Source organism: Siniperca chuatsi, linkage group LG6 (assembly GCF_020085105.1).
Source record: "Siniperca chuatsi isolate FFG_IHB_CAS linkage group LG6, ASM2008510v1, whole genome shotgun sequence".
In the NCBI taxonomy this organism is placed as follows: domain Eukaryota; kingdom Metazoa; phylum Chordata; class Actinopteri; order Centrarchiformes; family Sinipercidae; genus Siniperca; species Siniperca chuatsi.
This window is the reverse complement of record NC_058047.1, coordinates 14,960,659-14,984,884: the sequence shown is the minus strand read 5'-3', so window position 1 is coordinate 14,984,884 and position 24,226 is coordinate 14,960,659. Positions and strand designations below refer to the sequence as shown.

The following is a 24,226-nucleotide window of genomic DNA, read 5'->3' as shown; positions in this document are numbered from 1 at the left end:
CTGCCAGCTGCTGAGGAGAACTCAGCTTTCTCTGTCAATATAGCACACACTGAATTTATCAGTTCAATTGACTGCATTTACCATCAACACTGACTGGACATCCATATAAATAATGGCAAATTTTCACCTTTAATCTGGGTCAACTTCCGACATTTGCAGATAAAAGATCTTTGTTTTTAGTTTGATACATAGGCAAACAATTTTGGGATTCACGTTGAAAATCACAGACAAGTCAAGAGAATAATCTCCTTTTAGTTATAAATATTGTAAAAATGATTATAGGTTAATAAAAAACATTTTCTGAGACTCAAAGCCATCCTGTGGATACATTTATTCCATCATTTTATAGATTTATGTTCAGTATAATTTCACTGAACATGACTCTGGTTTTGTTGAAAAACCAAAACATGTTGCTTTCAAATTGTCTGTTTTAATCCACCCACCACAATAAACCAAGCCTAATTCTGAGAAAATGAAAAAGTGTAATTTTTTAAAGTGGAAATGTATTTGAATACAATAAAGATGTCATTTTACTATTCTGGACAATGTAACACCTGACTAATACTTAACACTGCATAACATTCTAATCTTACTTTATCACTTTTACAATTATGAAGCCATATGTACACAGAAAAAACAAACTAATTGTGGCCTTATCAAGGAAGCAGGTAATCAGTGGAGCAAGTACATTAATATAGCTTATATGCACTCACTGTTGAAACATATATTTAATTCCACAGTACAACACTGCACCTAATTTGTTGAGTTATTTTGTGCTTTCAGATACAAGTCCACTATAAATTAGCCAACATGGGCACATTAAGACAAGGCACTGTGCTAAGAAGCATTACCCACTCCATTAATCTGTGATGTCAATGACTGATTTATAAAACATATCATGATACTTAAAGCGTAAAAAAGAACGCCATATGAGTTAGCATTGCATGAAAATAAACAGCCTATTTTTAACTGCAACAAGACTGAACATTTCTAGAAAATTATTTATGACATTTCTCAGGTTATTCTGAAGCCAGGTCAGACTAGACTGTTCAAGTTATGTCAATTAGGAAGTTGTTGACAAAATGTGAGGGGACAAAGATGTGGATCACAGATGTTTTTTGATTTGATTGCGTCATTCAATGACACTTGACCTCTTTCTATGTGTACAGAAAAGCTCAGGAAAAATATAAAACAATGCTCAACCACTTCTTATTACATTGCTACAGTTTCTGTTTAACAGAGAATTTAGTTTATCTAATTTTATTGTTATGAAACCTCTTTGACTTAAAAAGTAATATCTACTAATGTAGACTGATTCAGGCACATTGCTATGCTATTACATGTCAGTCTCCCCAGTACAGACTGCATGCGTCAGTTCTACACTTCTATTGCTTTTTGGCTGTGTCTTTCTCTGATTTCAGTCTCGGATGGATTCACAATACAAAGGCTCAACCACAGAAGGCCTGCGAGGATCAATGTTGAAATGCTAATTGTACACATTTTGGGCCAGTTTGCACTGTGGAATAATGTGACCAATCATACAATAGATTTCCCTTGAATCCTGCAACCCTCTGACCTAGGCTTCAGTGAGTCTGACCTAGGCTTCAGTGGCAAAAAAAGCAGTGGAAACTAGAGGTTCAGAAGGATCTGTAAATTAATGCACGCCATTCTGCAGAGGAAATGTGTGTTGCAGCTAACTAAGAGGTAAAACACGGATAGGAAGCAGTTGAGTTCTCAGAAGCCACCTCAGCCGCATAAAACAGAGGAGCGAGAAGAGGACAGAGAGAGATGATGTGTAGGAAGCCTGGAAAGAAAAGGAGAACACATGACGGAAGACCTGATGACGTTAGTAGAAATGAAAAAAAAAAGAAATAAAGCAATCAGTGTGATCAGAAATTGGTCAGTGGATGAAGAGAGTGAGTCAGATAGCCGGGGAAGTTTCCTGCAGATTGCACAGGGGAAGGGAAGAGAGTCAGTCACTTTAAATATAGCAACATTAAAACAAACAAACAAACATGAGACACATCCCAACCCACACTAAACCCAAAGACCTTAAACTTTCTCCACTAGACATTACATACTTTCTAGAGAATTCCTGCTTATTATGAACTATCACTAAATTACAATGACTATTAATAATCACTGCTAATAATCTGGTGTTCCATCTAGATGGATGGATGTCTGTTGTCAACTGCATACTCAGGCTCCAGTGTTTAATCTAAATTAAAGCATCATGTAAATTAAATTGAATAAATTGAAAAATTAAAATATTATCATTGAGGACTGTTTATGCCCAGTTTTGCAAGGGTAGAATGGGAATATGGGAATGGCAACTTTTTTCTTTTTTTTTCTCCATTTCAAAATAGCTTGCACAGAGCAGTCTTAATAAAAAAAACATCTTGGCTTTTATGTTGCCTGATTCAAGCAATTACTAGAGCCAATTCAGAGGGCAATTCAGTGCCAGGTGAAGGCAAAATTTACATCCTTGGCTGGAACATGAAGATAATGTTGCTAATGAGGGCAGTTCATGACAAGAACCAAATTATGAAGCCAAAAGGATGAAAATGGTGGAAATGTGGGCAACTTGTTGCAAAGGCCACTTGCACAGAAGGGAAAAATCCAAAATTGCCTGTGTGATTATGCAAATAGAATGAATTAAGTAGCACATTACATTCAGTCAGTGAGCGAGACAAAAAAACAACTGTTTTATTTGTATCATATTATGTTATTAAACTGCTGGTTATATTTCATGGGACAGATAGACTTTGAGGGGCAGCAGTTACTAGTCAAAATGAGGACACTGTCTGCGGTCCCGTCGTTGATCAGCTTAATAGGGATTTAATACATTTTCTTGCAAAACAACTTCTCAAGTCTTGTATCCCAGCAAATCCAGGGATCCTAAGCTCCTGAACTACTGCAAATGTTTTTAATCACAAATCTTGGTGTTTGGCATATGATCAATTTCGTCTGAAAACTGTAAAACTGGAGTAAGGTCTTTGCTATCCCATCTGAAAACTGTAGTGAGTGTTTGCTCTGGTGTGGAAAAGCTCAGTAAATCGTCCCCTATGATTGCCCTTCTCTGCATTAGGGTGACTCTCCAAAATGATCTGGGGTATATGTATTTTATTTTGGGAGGAGACAGAGGACTGGTAAGAGGGAAGAAACATAGCACGGAACTTGCCTGTAAATCACAATCTATCACAGTTTACAACAGGGCTTGAGTGGGAAAGGCTGGACTGGGCTTGTGTGGACTGGATCAGACTGGGAGAACACTAAGCACTTACCAGGGCAGTTGCGATAGGATACATTCTGTGTTCTTGGTCCTATTCTGGTTGGGCATGGACCTTGAGAAGCAAAAAAATTGGGCTACAGACATGCATGTTTGAAACTGCTTAGAGTGAAGTGAGGACCTGTTTGGGACTTTTGTTAGACAGACTTTGCCAGGACTAAGAGTCCTTGGGCAGAAGTTTATTTTTCACCACACTACAGCGGTCTTGACTGTTTCCTTGGTGCAAGAAGGAGGCAAAAGACAATCATAACAGTGGGTGGACATGAGTGCACCTTGAGGCTAATCCTACTATTAAGGTTTGAGGTAACACAGCAAGACATAGGATCAATAATTCACTTAACTAGGCGAGTAAAAAAATAGCAAAACAAAAAACAAAACAAAACAAAAAGACAAGCAGTTAGGTGTTTAAGGTAAAAGCTACAGGATTTGGCTTTGCTCAATAATGTAGACTCAACTACTCATTATTGCTTATTCCATTTTTAATTACAGGTCCTCAAAGCCTTGGAGAGGTTAACCTTTAAGTTGTAATGAGTTTCACCACCTAATGATGTTCACTAATGCGTTCTGATTCAACACTGAGGGGAACAGCTTGGACAGGTATACTGTAATGAGCATTGTAGAAGAAATGTGTTAAATATATTTTTTAAAAATTACTGCAGAATAAAGGTGCATTATTTCTACGTATTTGGGCTCAATTTTCCTTTTCAGTTGATTCAAAACTGAATAGCATCTAAAGACATCGGTGTACAAAATACTCATTTGAATCTACAAGAGCTGGCAAATACTAACTTCCTATCACTCCCACTCTAATTATTTCAGTTTCACCTGATTAGTGATTCTGGCAATTCATCTAAATCTTTGTCATTAATCAGTTTCTAAAGGTTTCATGGGGGAATTACCTTCACAAACTGCAAATGAACATGGTAAGTTTAAAGGACAAAGGGCAATCTAAAGATACTTTGGGAGCTGAATGGCAATGAATATTTTAGCATCCAAGGAGGAGACAAAATGTTAACACTATCTCTTTAGATGAAATATTACGTTGTTGACTTACGAGTGGGGCCATTCTGTTCTGTTACATAATGAAACATCTGTTAACATATTTCAACACCTGTTGTCTGGATGTATATTAAGCCATCAAGGTGAGCTGTGTTTTGCGCCTGATAGACTTCTCTGTACAAGACTTGAGTAATGAAACACTCGTTTGCCATCACGGAGAGTCAGCATGACTTCCTCTACCTTTATTCTCACAACTTTATTCTGCTACCTCATAACCAGGCTCGTCGATCCGCTGGAAACACGGTGAGCACATCAATAATAAAGGCAGTACAGAAGAGGACCAAAGGGTTTTACAGGTCATATTTCATGAAAACTTCATGGTGTGACACAGATGGAAGAAGAGACAGAGGAAAAGGGTGCTGGAGGGTGTTGCATACGAAGAGAGCAGACTGTCTGGACAAGGCAGGAGAAAGAAATGGGACAGGATATGTTATGACACAGAAAAGAGAGAGATGGCACAGAAGAAGAGACAAACTGAGGATGGGAGGGTGGGGGAAAGGGGAGGAGGGAGAGTTTTAAATTCATGACAGAAGGGTCATACTTACTGTAGGGCACACACTCATACTGGACCTCCAGGTACTTGTAGGTCCCTGGGCAGGGGTCAGGGAAGACATCTGAACCCGTGATCACAATGCATTGGGTCCGATTGTTGCATCTGATAAGGGAAAAAAACAAATAAACGGAAACAGATTTAGCAACAATAACTCTTGTGCCTAAATACATTCATGCTAGCCTTTTCAAGCTAAAGTAAATAGTCAAAGGAATTAAATGAATAAATGTATAAACACTGTATACAAGTGGAGCACAGGCTCCTCAAAAATGCAGAAATAGATGCTATGCTAGCAATGCTATTTAGTCTGTTAGCAATAAAGTCAGCAACACCATTGCTTTTCACTCAGCGCTTGCCTATTGGGTCTTCTCCGCTATGTGTATGGTGTAAAAGAGGTCCTTTGTGTGCCATACTATTCTGTATGTCTTTTTCAAGAGCTTGGATAATCTGTCTGAATGTGTATAGGCCAATGAAAGAATCCAAAAAGGCTCTGCGGCATTTTTATAATGCTATATTACCTGCCTTGCCAGTAACCAGCCAACAGTGTATTACATTCCTGGTTTTCTAAATCTTGCAGTTACACACAGTTTGGTGCTTCGTTTGTTCTTTAACTTTGTGCCTGCTAGTTGTGATCAAACCAAATCCCAACTGGCTACTGTGTGTGTGTGTGTGTGTGTGTGTGTGTGTGTGTGTGTGGTGTTATTATACATATTACTGCTCTCCTGCAATTAGAACTAAAATAAAATACAATTTGGAATTAAATTAAATGTACATGAACAGCCCAAATGCAACAAATAAAGCCTTAGTCACACTGGACTACAATTGCATGGGGATCTCATGTGACTTTGGAATTTACCCCCCACATGGGTGTTTGGTGGGGTGCATTTGCACGGGATAAACAAAGTCTGTGTGTTGCACTCAAATGTCCCGACTTATTGATTTGAGCTTGCCTGAATGGGTCTACATGCTGAGTAGCTAGATGAGGCTCTTGAATTTACACCCAAAATGCCATAAAAGGTCTCATTAATGATTTCTACTGCAATTTTCGATCCAGAAGAACAGAAAATACCAAAATACTCATAAAGGCATCTTTCCAAAAAAAAATAAAATAATAATAATAATAACTACAACAAAAAAAGATTATAATGAGTTCTGTGTTTATGTGTGTAATTTATGGCACTTTTTAAAATCAAATGCAGGACCTAAGGTTATACTCTGGTGAAAACAGGACATAAAATTAGATTTTTTTATGAAAACAAAATGATGTTTTAGCTATCATATACTATACTATCATATACTATATATATATATATATATATATATATATATATATATATACACACACATTTTGTTTTTCATTTCACAAGCCATTGTCCAAAGTTAATTTTGGTCACTGCCTTTAACATCTGGAGAGCAGACATTCTAACTGAGCCTGTTTTGTGCTCTGAAGCCCGGGGAATTGCAGGTGACCACCCTTTTGCTGTACTGAAATCATGATAATGACATCAATACCCTGAGCAAGCCATCTTTGCTACCAAGGGAACTTAAAATTCTATTGGCAATGTGAGGAGCCAGATCAATAACTCTGTTCTGCTGATTTAGCAGGGACCAGAGATAATATTTGTTTCTTCTTATCATGGACCAGTGCGCCCATCTACAGGAGATCATTGGAAAATGTATTACTAGTTGCATTGTATTGTGCTTTGGGTTTTGCCTTTGTTTTGGGCTGCTGAGGTAATCACTGCTCTGTGTCCAAATGTTATTAATATAATATTAGGTAGCGCAGTGAAACAGTGGAGAGTTGCTTACTGTTATGGTGTATAGCATTGAACAGACACAGGGGGCTGGAAATTGGCACTGTTTAGTTTTCAGATTGAACACAACCACATTTTAGCTGCATACCATGAATGCATGCAGTGTATTACGGTTTACAGCACAAAAAAATATTCAGCAACTTAAACAAACGGCTCCTGTGTTCAAATAAAAAACCCACTAAATCACAATAACGGCAGGGAACGGCATTAGCCATTACATTTTTCTTCTTTTTTTCAAGCACAAAAGCAATTCATCTTCCTCTTCCTCCTGTTATATTTCTCCCAATCAGCTGGCATGCCAATTAAAATAGTTCACACATTTTTTTCAAATACATTTAATAGAGAGCACTTTTTTTATTTCACCAAAAAAATAAAATAAAATAAGCTTTTTTTGCTTTTCGCTATGTTAAAGCAGTGTATTATATCACAGAGCCATCTGTGTGTGTGTGTGTGTGTGTGTGTGTGTGTGTGTGTGTGTGTGTGTGTGTGTGTATCTGTGTTTAGTGAAGGTCTCAAGGGGAATTTCACTTTATTAATGACCTTAACGTGTGATAACAGATGAGAATATCAGCATATTGTTTTTGTTTTTATAGAAATGAATTACTGTTTTGGAATTAAAACATGCACCTCATGCTGGGCCCATAATATGCTGCTTGTTTTTGTGGGTAATATTTCATGACTCTGCAGCACTTTCCATATATTATATGGTCACTTTGACGATTCTGTCCCCTTTGCTCATGCATAAGCATATCATGCAGGAGCAATATAAATTACAGTGCTTTATCTAGCAGATTCCAATGAGACCGGGAAATGAATGCCTGGTTTATATTAGGCATATGAAACAGAATGATATCAAAACTAAAATTCATGACACTAATGAGACATAGACCTGCCATCATTTCTCAGGCAAATGTATTAAACAACAACACATAAGCACTGGAAAAGAAAAAATCCTCATATTTCTTTTGAAACAATGTTGACATAAACGCTGATAGCTCTTTCTGATATATTGCCCTAATTTTAGAGCTGTGGAGCAGGGGCGCCCTGATCTACGGGATTGTGTGACTCCTTCTCATCTCAACCTTGGGCATCTCCTGAGAACAACTGAAAATGCCCTAATGGCTTCTTCTATGCATAGTCCTAGCCCTCAATTTGACAGAGAGCATGTAAATGAAATTCCTCCTATAAAAAGTTCAGCATTTGGGCCTGCCAGAGCACAGGTCTCAAAGTGCACACTAATTAAATACATGTAAAATATGATATCTCTGACTATCTTTTGATAGTCTGAGGCTATATAGTAATTAATCATGTACATAATGAATATTAAGTCAAAGGAAGCTTTTCTCCACTTTTCTCCAGAGTGAAACATTCTATTTCTATAAATACCGTGACTGCTCAACAGGATTTTATTGAAGCAAAAGTGGAAAGAGTACTCATTTCTTTTATCCTGTAATGCAAGAGAAAGAATAATTAGCCAGCTGGAAAAGGAGCTCAATATAAAGTACTTTTGTGGGAAAGAGGTTGAAAGTTACCTTTTTTTAAAGGTCTGTTACCCAGTTGTTTGATAATATTTCTGTATTAGCTTATATCAAGAAAAACATGCATTGCCTTATTTATTTTTTTTTTGACAAATTGCTGCAACAATGTCAAACTAATCTGTAACATGGTTACAGATCTCCACACCTAGAATATGACTAGAGGTTTACATACCACATTAGCTAAAATCTCAAAGCTGTATCTATCGATCAATTACCTTATGATATTTTTATGTATTTAAAAATACTCTGAAATAAACAACAGTCAGAATTTTTTCAAAGTGTCAAAAATAGTCCTAACATATTTTTTTTTCTTGAAGTAAAACTAAAATAAGGGAGGATGGAGCTACTTTCTGCTTTGATTACCTCCATTTCTCCTACCAGCCTGCTAATCACACTGAAGTATTCCAAATGTAATCCCATCACATCTCTGACCTTTTGGGAGAGGCAGACATCAGAACAATTAGAGTATCATAGAAAATGTTGCATGGATTTGATGCAAATCTCCTTCAAAAATGAGCACTCCCTGCTGACAACGTGAAGGGGTACAATAAGATGCCAACTAGGTGTAACTGATAGCACTCCTGATACCATGTATCCACATGCAATTTAACCTTTTCCACTGCCATCATAAAGCATGTCAGAGGAATAATTGGACATGAAGATAATGTGCTAAATGAATAATACATTGCCTTGAGTATGAAAAACCCCACTAACAAATGTAGGGAAAAGGCATACTTAGGTCTAAAACTTGCATAAATCATAAAAGAGAGTAGTTCAGATCTGTTTTTCACTAATCCACCTTAAGGAACAGATACAATGTCATTTTAATCAATGTTGCTGTGTGCAGTAGATCAGCATAAGCTTGCAACTTGGCTACCTTAGGTGCACTACTCTTACCTGTGTAAATTTAAGCTTTATGTATATTTTATTTACAATTTATTTATATGCACTCCGCTACTTTTAGTATAATGAACGAATGTACTGCATTTAGTGAAGCAGTGAATACTGGCTGATATTAGCTTATCACAAATATACTGTTATCAGCTGATATCTCAGCCAAAAACTAACCAAAAAAATTACAGTACAGAAATGTCAAACATATGTTTGAGGTCAATTTACAAACAGTATCAAGATTACAATGTTTTTATTTCTTAACTGTAAAATGTCCTGCTCAGTACAAATCTTGGTCAAGATTCTTTAAAAATGTAATTTAAGGGATTCTTTTCAAAAAGTTTGTTTATGTCAATGTGTCAATTAAACAAACATGAACATTGGACAATATAAACATGTAAATATTGGATTTTTAAACCTCTCAATAATCAATATCGGTTTTGGCCTCAAAAATCCAGTATCGGTCAGACTAAATATTATTCAGTAGGTAAAAGGCTTGGTCTACCAAGCCACAGGTTGCTTTTGCATAAAAAGAAATGTAGCACAACATTTGTATATACCTCACTCTCTAGTTCACATGTAAAGTATGACTTCACAGCTTTGATCGCATACATCAATAATTATTAAAAAATTATTGTTAATAGTCTTTATGCCTTTGACTGCTTTTAAATCGAACCAGTGAGGAAAGACATGGAGGTCTCTCATAACCATTTAAAGCTACTCATGTGACATGCCATGGTCACACGACCAGTTTAGACTAAGGGCAAGATGCTCCTTAATTGCTGAATCCTAGATTGTTTTGCCTCCACTGCTCAATTTTCTTTCCCTCAACACTCCACAGCGTTCAGGAAGCCTAAACAGCCATTTGGAATTCACAATATAAAAAATAGCATCAGCAGCGAAAACAATCGCTGTGTAACAGGAGGAGAAAGGCGACATGAGTGAGGGGAGCACATTACAGAAAAAGACACAATCTACTTCCTGGTGCTCCCAGTTTGAATTTCAATCAAATTAGCGTCTCTTAAACTCAAAGTGACCCGTCTAGCTCCATTTCATCTGAAATGCTGATGAGGTTCATGGCACAATTATCAAGGCAGACATCTCTCTCAAGAGGCAAGCCTGTTGATAGCAGACAGGCCATTGAAAAATTAAATTATTTCCAGGGCCACAAAATGGCAGCTAAAGAAACAATCTGTTGCAGACAGGACACAAAACACACACGCTAGACGTATAATCACCTCCAATATCTGTATATTTAGAACATTTTCTAAGGGGGTGGCCCAATAATGTTTCAGGAAATAGGTTGTTAGAAATTAACCATTAGCATCCTGCTTTCAACTTGAGGTCTGACCCAATATCCGGATAAAACTTGTAATTACTGTCATATGCTTGTGTTTATGCTATATTTACTGGAGCTGCCAATGGTACTCAACGGGGGGGGGTCCAAACTCTTACAGAGTCAGGAGGAAGGCTGTCTGACTCACATCCTTCCATCTCACCTATTGATTTTTAAACCACCATGCCACTCAAGTCAACGGTAAAACTATTGTGACATTCTGTAGGTCTAAATCTGACCTTTACAAGATGGCAGAATGCAATGCTAGCACACCCAAGCATAAAGCCAAAGCAACACAGGAATGTTACTGTCCTGGAGTGGCCGGGTCAGAGTCCAGATCAAGAATTTGTTCACTCATGATCCCTGTGCGACCTGACAGAGCTTGAGCAGTTTTGCGAAGAAGAATGGGCAAAAATTGCAGTGTCTAGATGAGCAAAGCTGATGGAGACTTATCCACAAAGACTCAAAGACTTTAATTGCTGCCAAAGGTGCATCTATTAAAAACTGACATGGAAGGGCTGAATACTTGTGCAAACACGTATTTTGCACTTTATATTTGTTATTAATTCAGATCACCTGTTTTCACTTTGACATGAATGGGTATTTTTCTGTTGATCAGAAGTAATTAAAAAAAAAAGCCAAATTAAATCTACTGTGAAACAATAAAACATGCAAACTTCCAAGAGGGGTGAATACGTTTTATAGGCACTGCTGTATGTGACCTTTTTTTTCTACACAAGCAGAATGCAATGCTGTTGAAGACATTTTTCTCATTGAATACTGATTTTAGATGTCTGATTCATCTGAAAATTCATAAAATGTAGATACCATGACAGATTAATATTTACAAATTGTACGTTTTAAAGGATATCATTTAAACATTGTTGGAATAAAATGCATCTCATATACATTATTAATACTATTCATTTAGTCAAATAGGTGTGGGCCATATGGATAAAAGAAAAAAATATATAGTACATGTAATTTTATAGTGTGATGTTGATTGATTGATATATCATGGTATAGTAAATTGCCTGTTTATGGATAAAATAACCAGACAGGAATGTTTTTAGCACATCCAGCCAATTAAATATCTGAAAAAATCTAGAACAAATCTAAGTACATTATCACATTGATGCTAAAAGAACAACAATAATATGACCATAAAGCAGTCCTGCTCACTGGGTTCCAACATTGTCCACAATAGTCTAATACATTCAGAAAAGTTAAAGTGATAGCTACCATGGTAAAAACAGTATGGCAAATATGGCATGACTTTTGACCGTATATACATATTGTCATATTGTCCAACCTTATTGTCATAGTAATACAACATAATATAACATGTTTGTTTTTAAGCTAACCAAAATCCATTTCCCCACATTTTAATATGTAAAAAGGTTTTTATTTATATTATTTATTATTTCATTAATCGTTATTTGTTGGTATAAGCAGTTGTTTGGCTAATGAGGATCATTGGTGATCTAGACTTTTTAATTTAGCACATCATCACCAATATAGTCTTGAGTAGAGAGCAGTTTCATGGCTCATGAACTTGTGTACACCACTCTGAAACGCCCAAGCTGAATCTGGATCTTTATGAAATCTTAATCTGCCGTGCTTTAAATAAACACTGACACTGTATGTACAGAGAGGAAGAACAAGGCAGTGTGCTGTCGGGCGGCAACAGTGGAGCTCCTTGGAGAGCCCTGCAAGCAGTCCTGTGACTGATATAAATAGTGTAAGCAGCATTATTTAGTCTCCAGAACTGCCTTACATTTATTGACAAGAACTTGAAAAATACAACTGATTATTGGGTCATTTGAACATTACAAGGCAACTGTTACCAACCCTATTAACCTAATAAAATTTGCCACATTCAAGCCGTTGATATGTCATTTCAAAATAAAAATGAATGGTAATGATAATTACCATTCATTTTTATTTTAATACTTCTGTTAGAGAGGTATCTGCTTTGATCATTCTCGTCAATGATACGCTCCGTGGAAAACCCATGATCCACAGGCACGGCAGGACCCAGCCATGATATGTTACAGCAATCAATGACCTTGTTGTCGAATACTCATTAGTTAAAAAGAAATCAATACATGTAAGCCACTTATTCAGACTGTATATTTTAATATGCTCATTTCATGAAAATCATTAGTCATGATGTGTCATTGTAATCTTTACTACTCCTCAAGCTACTGTGATAAGAACTGGTGGTCAGATTTAAATCAATAATAACTAAGCACCAGATGTTTAGTACAAGTTCCAAAATAATATTCAAATACATTTAAATTACAGTTTTAATCTAGTAGATGTTATCTGTGTGGTAAGAATGTGTTGTGGTTGCAATCATTATCATTATCATCAGTGCAGATGAGGAAATGTAATTATTAAAAACTAAAATAATGAAAAGAAGAACATGAAAAACCACCGCACTGAATATTATTATCAATGAATTAATTATTTCAAACTGTACTGCCATGCAGTTTCACATCTGCTGGGGAGGTGTCCATGTGAAAAATTCCTGTACAGATTATCACCCACTTGAGTCGACTAATTGCTTGCAGCTGAATGTTCTAATTGAGCCACAACAGTCCTAAGGCTATTTTCATAAAATCATTGTGCTCATGAATATAATATGCCAGCCAGATATAAAAACAACTTGGAGTGCCAACAGGATCTATCAAACTCAGTGAAGCCTCAATCCAATTCTCCACACTTCAGGACCACATCAATTTCGGATGTTTAAAAGTGAATACAGTTTTGTGCTAAGTGCTAATGTAATTTTGTCCCACACACTTAAATTAGTAGGCCAGGGTAATTATGGCAACAAATATTTTTGGCTCTTCAATCCTTTACTGATTGAGACTGTAGAGTAGGAAATACTATTTCTTTCCATACACAGTGTGTGCAGTGGATTGCCCCACATATGGAAAATTTCAGCTGGGTTAGCCTCAGCAGGAGCCAGAGTGCAGACCAGAGTTTTGACTTGTGGAGAAGTGAAGGGCTCAGACCTTGTAGCGATGAAACAAACATTGCATTCCAAATAGGCAGAAAATTCACCACATTTCTCGATTGAGGATAATTATTTTTGGCAGCAGAGGCACTGTTTCATTAGATTTCCTTCTTATTTTAGTCTGTTCCTGTAAATAAATGGACAAGAGAAAACAAATCACTAATTAGTCCCATATGCAATCTTGGGTGTTTGTCAAGCTGTCCTTGGATCTATTTTCATGACAGTGGACTGTTTTAAGTTTCTGCACTGATTACGCATATATTGCTTTGATGATATAGACCTACATAGATATTAAACTGTGCATCTTAAAATCTATGGCTCATTTTCACATAAACATAAATCTGCTCTCACACTTGCCATGGTGATATCTTGCACACTGACAAAAAAAATATCTATGTATGGCACTTTATGTAAGTATATCACTTTTTAGCATCGTTTTATCTCTCTTGGATTTCTTCCTGCGGTATCAGATGTAAACTTTTTTGAGGTTCTTTTTGTGTGATTTTTGAACCCATGCACCTGAGAGAGACCTTTTGTATCACAGGACTTTTTCTTAGAATGCACATATTTCTCTCTTTGCTCTGAGTACAATAGCTCAGCAGTGACATTGAAATGCTAAAAACGCATTTAAAATAACATCTGAACTACGGCCCTCTGGCACTCTCAGGATATGCATATGAGGCATGAACCAGAGTCCTCTGCAGACGCTGGAGAGCGTTTCGACAAAACAGTTTGGGATTTGTTGTCAGGTGGCTCCTGCTGGGTCAGTATTTGTGCTTCAGTGGACTGTTTTTGTAGGAGCGAGGCTGAGGGCAGCATAATGTACAGGGCCACAAGCAGGGAGCAGGCAGGCTGTAGCATTTCAAGACAGACAATGTGAGTCAGCTATCTGACTTCATCAAATAGGGCTTGACAATAAACCTCCTGAATACAAGGGCTCTACTGTTTTATTTCATTATTTTTTTTATTTCCCAAGGCAGCTTGCCAGAGTTGCTGACGGTCTCATACCGTCCAATATCTCTCTCTGTGACACTCATATGTCATTCCATCCTGAGCACTTTGGCTCAGATGGCATCCCTATGTGACAACTGGTCTCATGTATAAGGTCTCATGCACACGGTGTTACCAGTGGAACCCTACTGAATTGCGTGTGTGCCCGCAAGTCCATGCACCTCCGTGGGTTTGTTTTCCACACTAAATCATCCGTCTTTGCACATGAGTGATAGCTACAATGACGGTGACTTTAAAATGTGGGACATCGCTGTGGTCAGTGATCAATCTGTAAGTCAGTCCTGCCAAGAACCAGCCCTTAGTCTGACCAACAGGATTTACCAAAGGACCAACACAGAAGGTCAGTGTCTTAAAGTTAAGGAAATGCCAGTGGCGGAAGATATATTCAGATCATTTACTTAAGTAAAAGTAGCAATACCACACTATAAAAATACTCCATTACAAGTAAAAGTCCTGCAATCAAAATCTGACTCAAGTGAAAGTACTGATTCTATTATATAATTTATGCATTTACATGTAAGCAGTAATTTAATGTTGTAGTTGGTCGAGCTGGTGCACATTTAACCATTTTATATACTGTCGGGTAGTTTAATCTACAGTTTTACAGTGCATTATTTTTTATAAACTGATCATATATTCTGTCAGTAAAATCTAAATATGAAAATGAACTATTAACTATAGCTGTTAAATAATTGTAGTGTAGGAAAATGTTAAATATCTGTCACTCAATTGTAGTGGAGTAAGGTATTAAGTAGCAAAATGGAAATAGTCAGATAAAGTACAAGTACCTAAAAATTTGACTCATCTACAGTATTTGAGGAAATGTACTTGCTACTCCGAATGAAGCACATCTAATGCTAAACTGCCAGATGTAGGTAAATAATGATATAATGAAATAATGGCTCCAAATGGAGTCCAAATATTTGATATTTATTTTTAAAAAATTACACATATTTTATATAACACAAATGTCTTTATTTTCTCTCTGTCTCTTTGTGTAACACACACACTGCGTCGTCCCCCCCACACACACACATATTACATGGATTTCACTAAGAGCAAGTGGCTCAGCTTCACTAATACGGCAAAACAAAGCTAACAGTGATACGTTAGCACACTTAATCTAGAGTGCACAATTGCAAGGTAATGTATTTAACAGAGTAAATTACAATACACAGAATAATTAGCTCTTGCAAGCCGGGTAAGATCTGCAGTTTGTCAATCGTGTCAAGTAAGGAAAGACTGAAAATAGCTTTTTATTTTTGAGAATGCTGTTGAAAAGTTAATTTGTTCATATTTTGAAATGTGAATTTTGTGATTTTTTTTGCTGTGCTCTCTGACTGATTTCTTGCTTCACCTCACAAGTTCTGATGGAAGTTGCTTATTCTCTTTCGATCAGGTTCAGCTGTCTCAGTGTTGGTGCTAACATTAATGTCTTGTAGGTTATTGATGCTGACAGGCCATGCCTTTTTCTTTTTTTACTCCACACTTGCATTCAGTTTTGCTATTTTCAATGGAGTAAATCAATCTGACGGCAGCCCTGTTATTCTCCTTGGCGGAAGATTTTACTCCGAAGGCAAGGGATGTGGAGGATTTTTTAAGCACAGGAAAAATGGATGCCAACAGGGGCAACCAGACAAAATTAAATGGTTGACAGTGGTCCATGTTGTTGCTCAGGGCAACAAGGCTGCTGTTACTGTTGAGCCCTGTAATTATTTTCAAAGGATCCTGTCACTTTAGCAGATACCTCATTTTGGGATAACATTTTTTGCACAGATATGTCTGCAGTTTTACCTTTGTGACATGATCTTGAAGGCATCTGGAAGATAACAGTTGATGTTTTCCATCTGGAAAGGGTCGGCATCACAGATCTTGTCATCTGTCCGGCCATAGTTTGCACTTTCGATCATTATGACATCACTTCCTGGACACCGCAGATCGATGGGGTAACCCTCACATGACAGCTCTCTCCGTACTAAGCCAAATGGCAGGGCAGCTCGACTAAATCCTGAGGGAGAAGAGAGAGAGAAAGAGCTCTATCAGTGCAAATCGAAGGGAGATGTGTAATTGGGCTGACACAGAGAAAGACGGTATGAAAGACAGAAGACACAGGATATCAGAGCTGGATGTGTTGGATATACACAAAAGCAGCATTTTTGAGCACGTTCATTCTTTTTTAATCAAAAGGCTATAACTGTTTAGCGAGATGAATCATGCTGATATGTGGATAGTGAACCATGCACTGGACTACTAGCCTGACATACATCAGTATATTGAGTGAACATTTCAGATCTCAACCTCGCCAGTGAGCTAATGGTGCTAGTATGTCATCCCCATGCCTAACTGGTCCTGAAAATCGATAATTGTCAGCAAAGTCTAGTTTGTCGGCTAAAATGTCTAGAGCATTGTAATCCCCTACGACCGTCTATGCTCAGTAAGCACACTGATACAACACTAATAACCAAATCTGGCAGCTGATGTGATTGTAAAAAAATATAACTCCATTAAGAATTTATTTTGTAATGTATTTTTGTTTTTTAAAGAGTCTGACACCACAGTCTTTTCTTTGTCATCCTTCTGTCCTGTGTTTCCTTTCAATATGGGAACACACTGTCATCGCAGAGTCTATCACAAGAGACTTGTGGTTTACTTGCAAAGCTCATTTTTCTATCCAAAATGAAAAAGTACAACAAGCATCAGTGCAACATGAGTGTAATTTAATCTACTTTGCAGTGCTGACAATCGAAGGGCAGGCTATTGGGAGGCTGGGAATAAAGAAATGTTTGTGTGTCTATGTGTGTGTGTGTTTCTGTCAGCGAGGGTGAGGGGGTAGGGAAAAATAGAAAAGAAATCAATATTGTGGCTTTTTGCTCTGCAAATGTGAACAATGACAAGAGCCATACTTAAACTAAAAGTGAACTACATACATAAACTATACCAATCAAAATATGGGATATTTTTGATCAAGTATTAGAGGAGAGTGGCATAGAGCTTAAAGAGATTGCCCCTCTGTTGACTTTAACTAACACTGGCGGCACTGAATAATAACTACAGCTTCCTTGCATACAGTGGTGACTTTGTCACCTCTTTGAATAATGATGTTGTTACCTGCAACTTGGTTGATGGCTATGCTGTTAGTGTTTCCAAAGCCTCTATTTCCCTAATGAGGTCTAGTTCACAGTCACAGGAGAAAGAAAAAAAGAATGTCGTTACTACTTCTCGTGCACTAAATTGTTTGGCACCTGGACAAGTCGGACCGATCCATATGTGCCGCTGTTTATAATTACACAGCACTTTTTTTTCATACTGTGAAAAGTTATTTGTGTGGCAACAGTTTACTTGAAGCCACTGATTTCAGCTCTGCTATATTGACCTTGAAAGGCTGAGTTCATTTTACCCTATTGGATGCTTCATCAATTAACTACCAATACAATTATCTTTGTCTGATTAAATACTATGCTACAATAGCAGGAGATTAGCATTCTGTATTGTGCCCCTCGCCAGGAAATACTACTGTGGTATATTACAAAGGAAGATAAATGTCAGTTTGTATAGCCTGATCCTCCATTTGTACACCAATCAGGTGAAAGTACTACTTCTAAGGTGCTCAGTGAAGAGCTCAGGGTAAACAAAAGAATATATCTGTATGGAGGAGGGCAGCTGGCCTATAAGACTTTATTTGTTTGGGAGCATACAATCATCAGGGAAGGATCTTTTTTCCTGTACTTGCTCTTTTTGACAGCAAACTTTCTCATGTGACCAATAGGCATAAAAAAAGGCTTTCAGATATGATAGGTTTCTGCCATATTTCATTTTTGCAGCCCCTTTTCTCTCTGGAGTCAAAAAGAAACGCTTAAGGTGATAAACAATTTATCAGAGATGTTGGCTTGAGAGAAAAAGCCCAGGTGGAAAAAATGAAACACAGCATGTTAGAAACAGGACTTGACAGCCAATCTTGAGTTCATGTCAATGCACTCCAGCATAGCTCCATCAAAAGTCAGCAATACAATGTGTAGTAACCATAAGAACCTATGTAAAACATCCGTCAATGCCACATTACAATTTTTATACTCAAACCATGACTTGAAAATGGCAGATGTATAATGGAGACACTTCTATTGCTTTTCTCCTACCACTTAGTCTTATCAAAGAAAAAGACTTCATAGTGTCCGCATATGGTGCAACTGAGATATTTAAAAGCTTTTAAAAATATATAAGTTGAAGAACTGAAATGACTATGTAATCTATACCACTACACAAGCAGAAGAAAATTACATATTAAGCCTATACCTCAATTTATCTAATAATCCAGTATATAAATATACAGCACTGTAATCATATATGAGTATCTTCAATACTTCAAACGAACAACACATTTCTCTCTATTAAATTGACTGAATCCTAGCTTGTCTTACAATAGAGGTCATATAGACCTCACATGGATCACTTGGGCAGCAGTTACGTATGGCTGGGTGGGATACATTGCATTGGCCTACTTTGTGGTTGGAACTGAACTGGTTCTTTGGCCATGTGCAAGACCTCTGAGTTTGATCTCCAAATCCATAGCCAAACCCACTGAACGCTGTTATAACACTTAAATCACTCTACAGAGCCTTTACAATCTCAGCTTCTGGTTTTATGATTTAGAACTGATGGAGTCTCTCTGTTTAAGTAGGAAAATGGAGACTGGAGCAATGAGGAGATAAATTTGTGCTCAAGAATACTGTAAGGCTCCTCCTGAAATACACTAGCAACTTTTCAACCATGCTGATGACAGGCCCAGTAATAACGGTACATTTTCGTGTTCAAATCTCTGGAAATCAAACAAAATTGCCGTCCTCTAAGCGCACTTTATTTGCCAGCTGGGTTTGTGCATCATGGACCAAAAGCGTGGTCGTAAACAACCTCAAAAAGCCTCTCTCCATTGATTAGGCCTGAGGCTGAACTACTTTCTCACCCTGGTGTCGAATGGTATTTTTGGTACATGGGGAGATGAGTGACACAGACACATCAATACGGGGAAACTCAATAGTCCAGCAAACAAATTTCAACACAATAGATGAACGTCCTTATTACAATTAAGTCAGTATGCTCTGATGCTTTGTAAAATTATTTTGTTTAATTTTGGTTCGCTACCTTTTTTATTCTGTTTAAAATGAGATTCCTCAGAAAAAAATCTCCTCTTGAAATACAAATTTCACACTGTGATGGTGCGATCCAGCAAAATCATTTTCAACTACAGCATTCATATACAGAAATATCCACTGGTCAATAATAAGCTGAAGAAAAAATAACTTACACTGCTATACTGACGTATCAAAATCTGATCCTGGTATAATTGTTTTGTACAAGTTATTTTATATTGTATAGTGGAGAGTTTATATGACTAAATCCTTTTTCTCTGCTTTCATACAGATAATATGAAGACACCAAAACACCATCGATCATGCTCTGGCACGACAATGCATTGCAATTACAACAGAATAATATGATCACAGTGAATCTAACATAAACAAAATCCAATGCTTACTGTCTCACTTAACTAAATAATGTCATTATTTAAATGAGCCAGAAAAGTAATCATTATTTTGCCCATGGGGTCATTAGCATAATTATTCAGGGAATGTATGATATGAAAATTATTTACTTTCCATCTGTTAACAGTAAACCATGTCAAGAATATTAATATGTGCTGGATGTTAAAATATTGACTATATAAGATACCTACATTCTTTTTTCTTTGCACTCTTCCTGATAAGTCTTCTAAAATCTCATCTAGAAAGATCTCAACAGTTTATTGGGGGAGGTGAGAGCACTTGTTGCTATATTGTGTTTCAGGGGCCTTTTGACTTTACTGACCTTTCTATGATCGGGAAAAGGCTGCTGAGCAAACAAAATGGCGCCACACATAGCGCACACCACTGGTGCACAGGTTCAGAAACAGAGCCAAATGACAACGCAACTGAGAAGTTGTCACACACATACACACACTGTTCAGATTCAAAGGGAAACTTAGCACCCTCCTCTTCAGGTAGCACACACTTCAGACACCTCAAAATATGAGATGTTATTTTACTAGCTTTGATGTACTTCTACTCTGCGATAGTGCATCCAAACCTATACAGGGTTTGCTGGAAAACACTTACAGTAAAAGCAGGTGTTTTACATTCTCTGCACTAATTGAACACCAGGAAGCAAAGGATCAAGGCATAGTCAATAATATTTTTATGTGGAAAGCTCAATCTTGTGACCATGGCAACACGGTGCAGCAGATACATTACTGGTCAGATCCTTATCACGGCCTTGTTGGCACTCTTCCTAATCAGGCATTCTGGTCACCCACCCCACTATCTCCACCACCACCACCACTATAAAAGCATTTCAAATCCTCTACATCAGCTATGTTCAAGCATTGATCTGAGAAATTATCAGTGCCAGTGTACAATAGCGAAGCATTGAGTTGGGGCCCTACTCTTTCTTTCCACAGACTGAAATTAAATTGTAAGACATGAAAATACTGCATATTTTACATCCAACAAGTTCAAATTAATTTTGTCCACTAGAAAACAGCTGCTTGTTTTTTTTAAAGCACATGATCACTCAACCTTTTGACATGTGCTTATTGTACATGTTGTTTTCACATGCTAGTAATTGATTTTGACTGGTGTACAGGAACTCTATTTCCATGGGTTATGGCACTTTATTACACCAATGAGGAACCTCTATTTAAAGCTTCCCAGGCTGGAATTTACTGCCATGTGTAACCTTTGCCATTACATTAGGCCCATACAGAATCTGCAGCTGAAGAACTGTGAGAAACTCCCGTATGTGATGGGGACCCATTATACACCGTCTCTTTGGTGCTGTAATGTTTTAATTCATTTTTTTTCCTACAGATGAGCCAAATCAATTGGAAAGTGACCATCTGGTAGGATATGAGTGCCACTGAAGCAGAGGTAATGAACAAAATGTCTTCCTATTTCACACAAACGAGGAGTCATTAGGATCATCAGCCATGTAGGGACCTTCTACCATGTAGTCCCATGAAACTACACATTACCATGATCAAACCCAAAGGGACATACAGTACGTACAATGGACATAAAGAACATGAAAAGTATACACAGCTAAAATGTAACTTCTGAAACAGCTGTACGTTTAATGAGGGCAACAAACATGAGCCCCTTTCAATTAAATAAAATTATTCCATTATTGCCTAGCGCTGATTATGCAGCATAAATGACAGAGGAACTATTCTGCTTTTCATCAGGACTATCTTGCTTCCAGTAAATGGTTTTCATATTAAAATGACCCTTTGTAACTTGAGTTACACATGCTTCCAGAGTTAGTCCAGGGGCAAAGGAGAGCCTGATCAAAAGGCCTATTCAGCCACTCACGCTGCTATCATTGTGGCCAACGCACAAAAGAGGTCTCCAGATTATTTTGATGTGAAACCAGATAATTTTTCTGTCAAGAGCCAATGAGAAGTGTGACGGGGACGCTCCCGATGCTTGTCGTCTACCGTTAACGCAGCCCTTTGATTTTCCTCTCTGTTCTGATGAGAGCTAAACAGCTGCTTTTAAATGAGCTAGCATCTCTGCTTGGCCTGCCATTATTCTCCACTCCTGAGCCGACAAGGTCGCTTGCTGGGGCGATTTGGGGTGAAAGAAAAGTATGGCCTATAGCATTAGCTTGGAGCCACAGGAAACACAGCTTGAATCCTGCAGGTTCTGCACTCCACCCCTTCCCCCTCTTCTCTATTGTACAAGCAAAGGAAAAGAAACCTTTAAGTCAAGACTCTTCCCACAGTGCTGATTCTATAATCCAGAGATATCCTTTACAACAGCATGTATTCTTAAGAAGTCAGGTCCACACAGGCGAGGAGAAGAAAGAAAATATTGCATATATCCTGCAAACAGCAGGGTATGAGGTAGACTGCTGACTTTGTGTGGCCATCGTAAAAAGGAATTACACTACTGGTTTGACAGATATTAACATTCTTTTGAATTTCTTAACATTAACTTTAACTCAAGACTGTGTTTCTATTTTTTCGCTTTCTGTGTTGAAAGCTGATGTCATTTTTTGGGCCTGGCTAACAGCAAACGACAGTCACTTATGCAGAGGTTTTTTCTCCTCTGTAATTCAGCCCATAACATCTGTAGATTATTAAACTCGTTGACAACTGATGTTGAAACTATGACTTATGTGGCACAAAATACACTGACACAACATCTTAGCTCATGTTTATATCAGAGATGATCAGTGACAACCCAAAGTTATTCTGTAGAGGGAAAACTATTGATTTTTCTGTTCTTATTTCATCCATCCAACAGCATGATGCACAGTGCCAGACTGAAAAAAAAGGAATTTGCACAAAGCCATAGTGGTCTTGCCTTAAAAAATATTTTAACAGTAAAACAGATCTGAAGCCATTTTCTAAAAAAGCCATAAAAAAGGAGAAGATCCCGTATCACACTATGTAGTGTCAAAATATGTGGAATACTGGTTCATGTTAGGTCTTTGAAAGCTACTTGCACAGAGAGAATGAGACGGGAACAGAGAAAGATATTGGGAGAAGAAGAAGAGGCAAAGAGCAGCAGGGGAACGAGCATTTCAGCCTCATTTGTATTCTCCGCCATCCAATTCACTCCAGTTCATTTACATCTCCGCTACTTCCATAGCAACAGCAGGGGGGCTATCAGGAGCATCTTTGATATAGGTACATGACTCTGTAAAAGATCTTGTCATTTCTCTATGAATAGACACCTTAAAAAAAAGACTCTGCTCCCTCCCCCTCCCCTTTTTGGTGTTACGGTGCACTTCTCTAAGCAGAAATTTACCCTGTCAGAGATTTACTCTATACCTCAACCCCAACCAGCACTTGTAGACGCATGAGCCTGCACAGGAAATGCCATCATTGCACAGAAAAGAAACATGATCCTGTAGCTTAGTACTTGATGATTTTACGGTGTTCAGACAAAACATGGACACTAACAAAGTCTGGTAGCCAAGACAGGTTTATGTTTCTTTTTCTAATCTAGAAGAATTTGAACAGATACAAGGCATCAAGTGTTGCTGCCAGACAAAATGAAAATGCACTGCACCAGCAGGAAAACACAGCCTCATCAAATTCCATGTACACTTGTATGTAAATCAACCTTAAGGCCTAATTAAGCTCTATGGGGCTCATCAAGGTCATAAATCCCCTTTTTTCATAATGCATTATTGACTTCACGTCATCTGCACATGTCGGCTGACTGCACTCGCACAAGCACACAATGTCATCCCACTGTCTAATATCGGATGGCCCTGGGGCCAGGCAGTGTATGTGTGTGTGTGCATTTGTGTGTGTGTGAGAGAGAAGAGGGGAGTGCTTTTAGGTCACACAAAAAAAGCAAGGACATCTTCTGGTAATGAAATGGCTGCGATGACCATCAAACTGTAAATTTTGTCCCATGGTCCTTAACAAATGGTCACTGGTAGATTTGTGCCTTTAATTACAACACATTTTCAGATTATCAAGGATAGGTCAAGGCTGTCATTACTATGACAGTGTTGAGGTAAATTTGGAGCAATTTTAAAAATTCAGGACGTAAAAATTCTTCAAACCTACACTAAATTAAGAAATGACACAGAATGAATGCTTTTTCAGTATTAGATGAGCTGTGATTTCTTAAATTTTAAAATTTTACAAATTGAAAGTGAGCTGATTG

General features: G+C 37.6%; 1 protein-coding gene across 50 annotated transcripts in view; it reads right to left on the bottom strand.

Annotated features, from left to right (window-relative positions):
• Positions 1-24,226, bottom strand: part of adgrl2a (adhesion G protein-coupled receptor L2a) — a 93,752-nt gene that overhangs the window by 37,992 nt on the left and 31,534 nt on the right. For 35 of the 50 annotated variants that reach the window (XM_044201144.1, XM_044201145.1, XM_044201146.1 and 32 more), the window contains exons 3-5: positions 16,308-16,521; positions 4,894-5,003; positions 3,285-3,344 (exon numbers count right to left, since the gene is read on the bottom strand). In XM_044201144.1, the coding sequence (XP_044057079.1) occupies positions 3,285-3,344; positions 4,894-5,003; positions 16,308-16,521 (384 nt within the window). The remainder of the gene's footprint in view (positions 1-3,284; positions 3,345-4,893; positions 5,004-16,307; positions 16,522-24,226) is intronic. The other 15 variants (XM_044201178.1, XM_044201180.1, XM_044201135.1 and 12 more) reach the window with 1 other exon arrangement.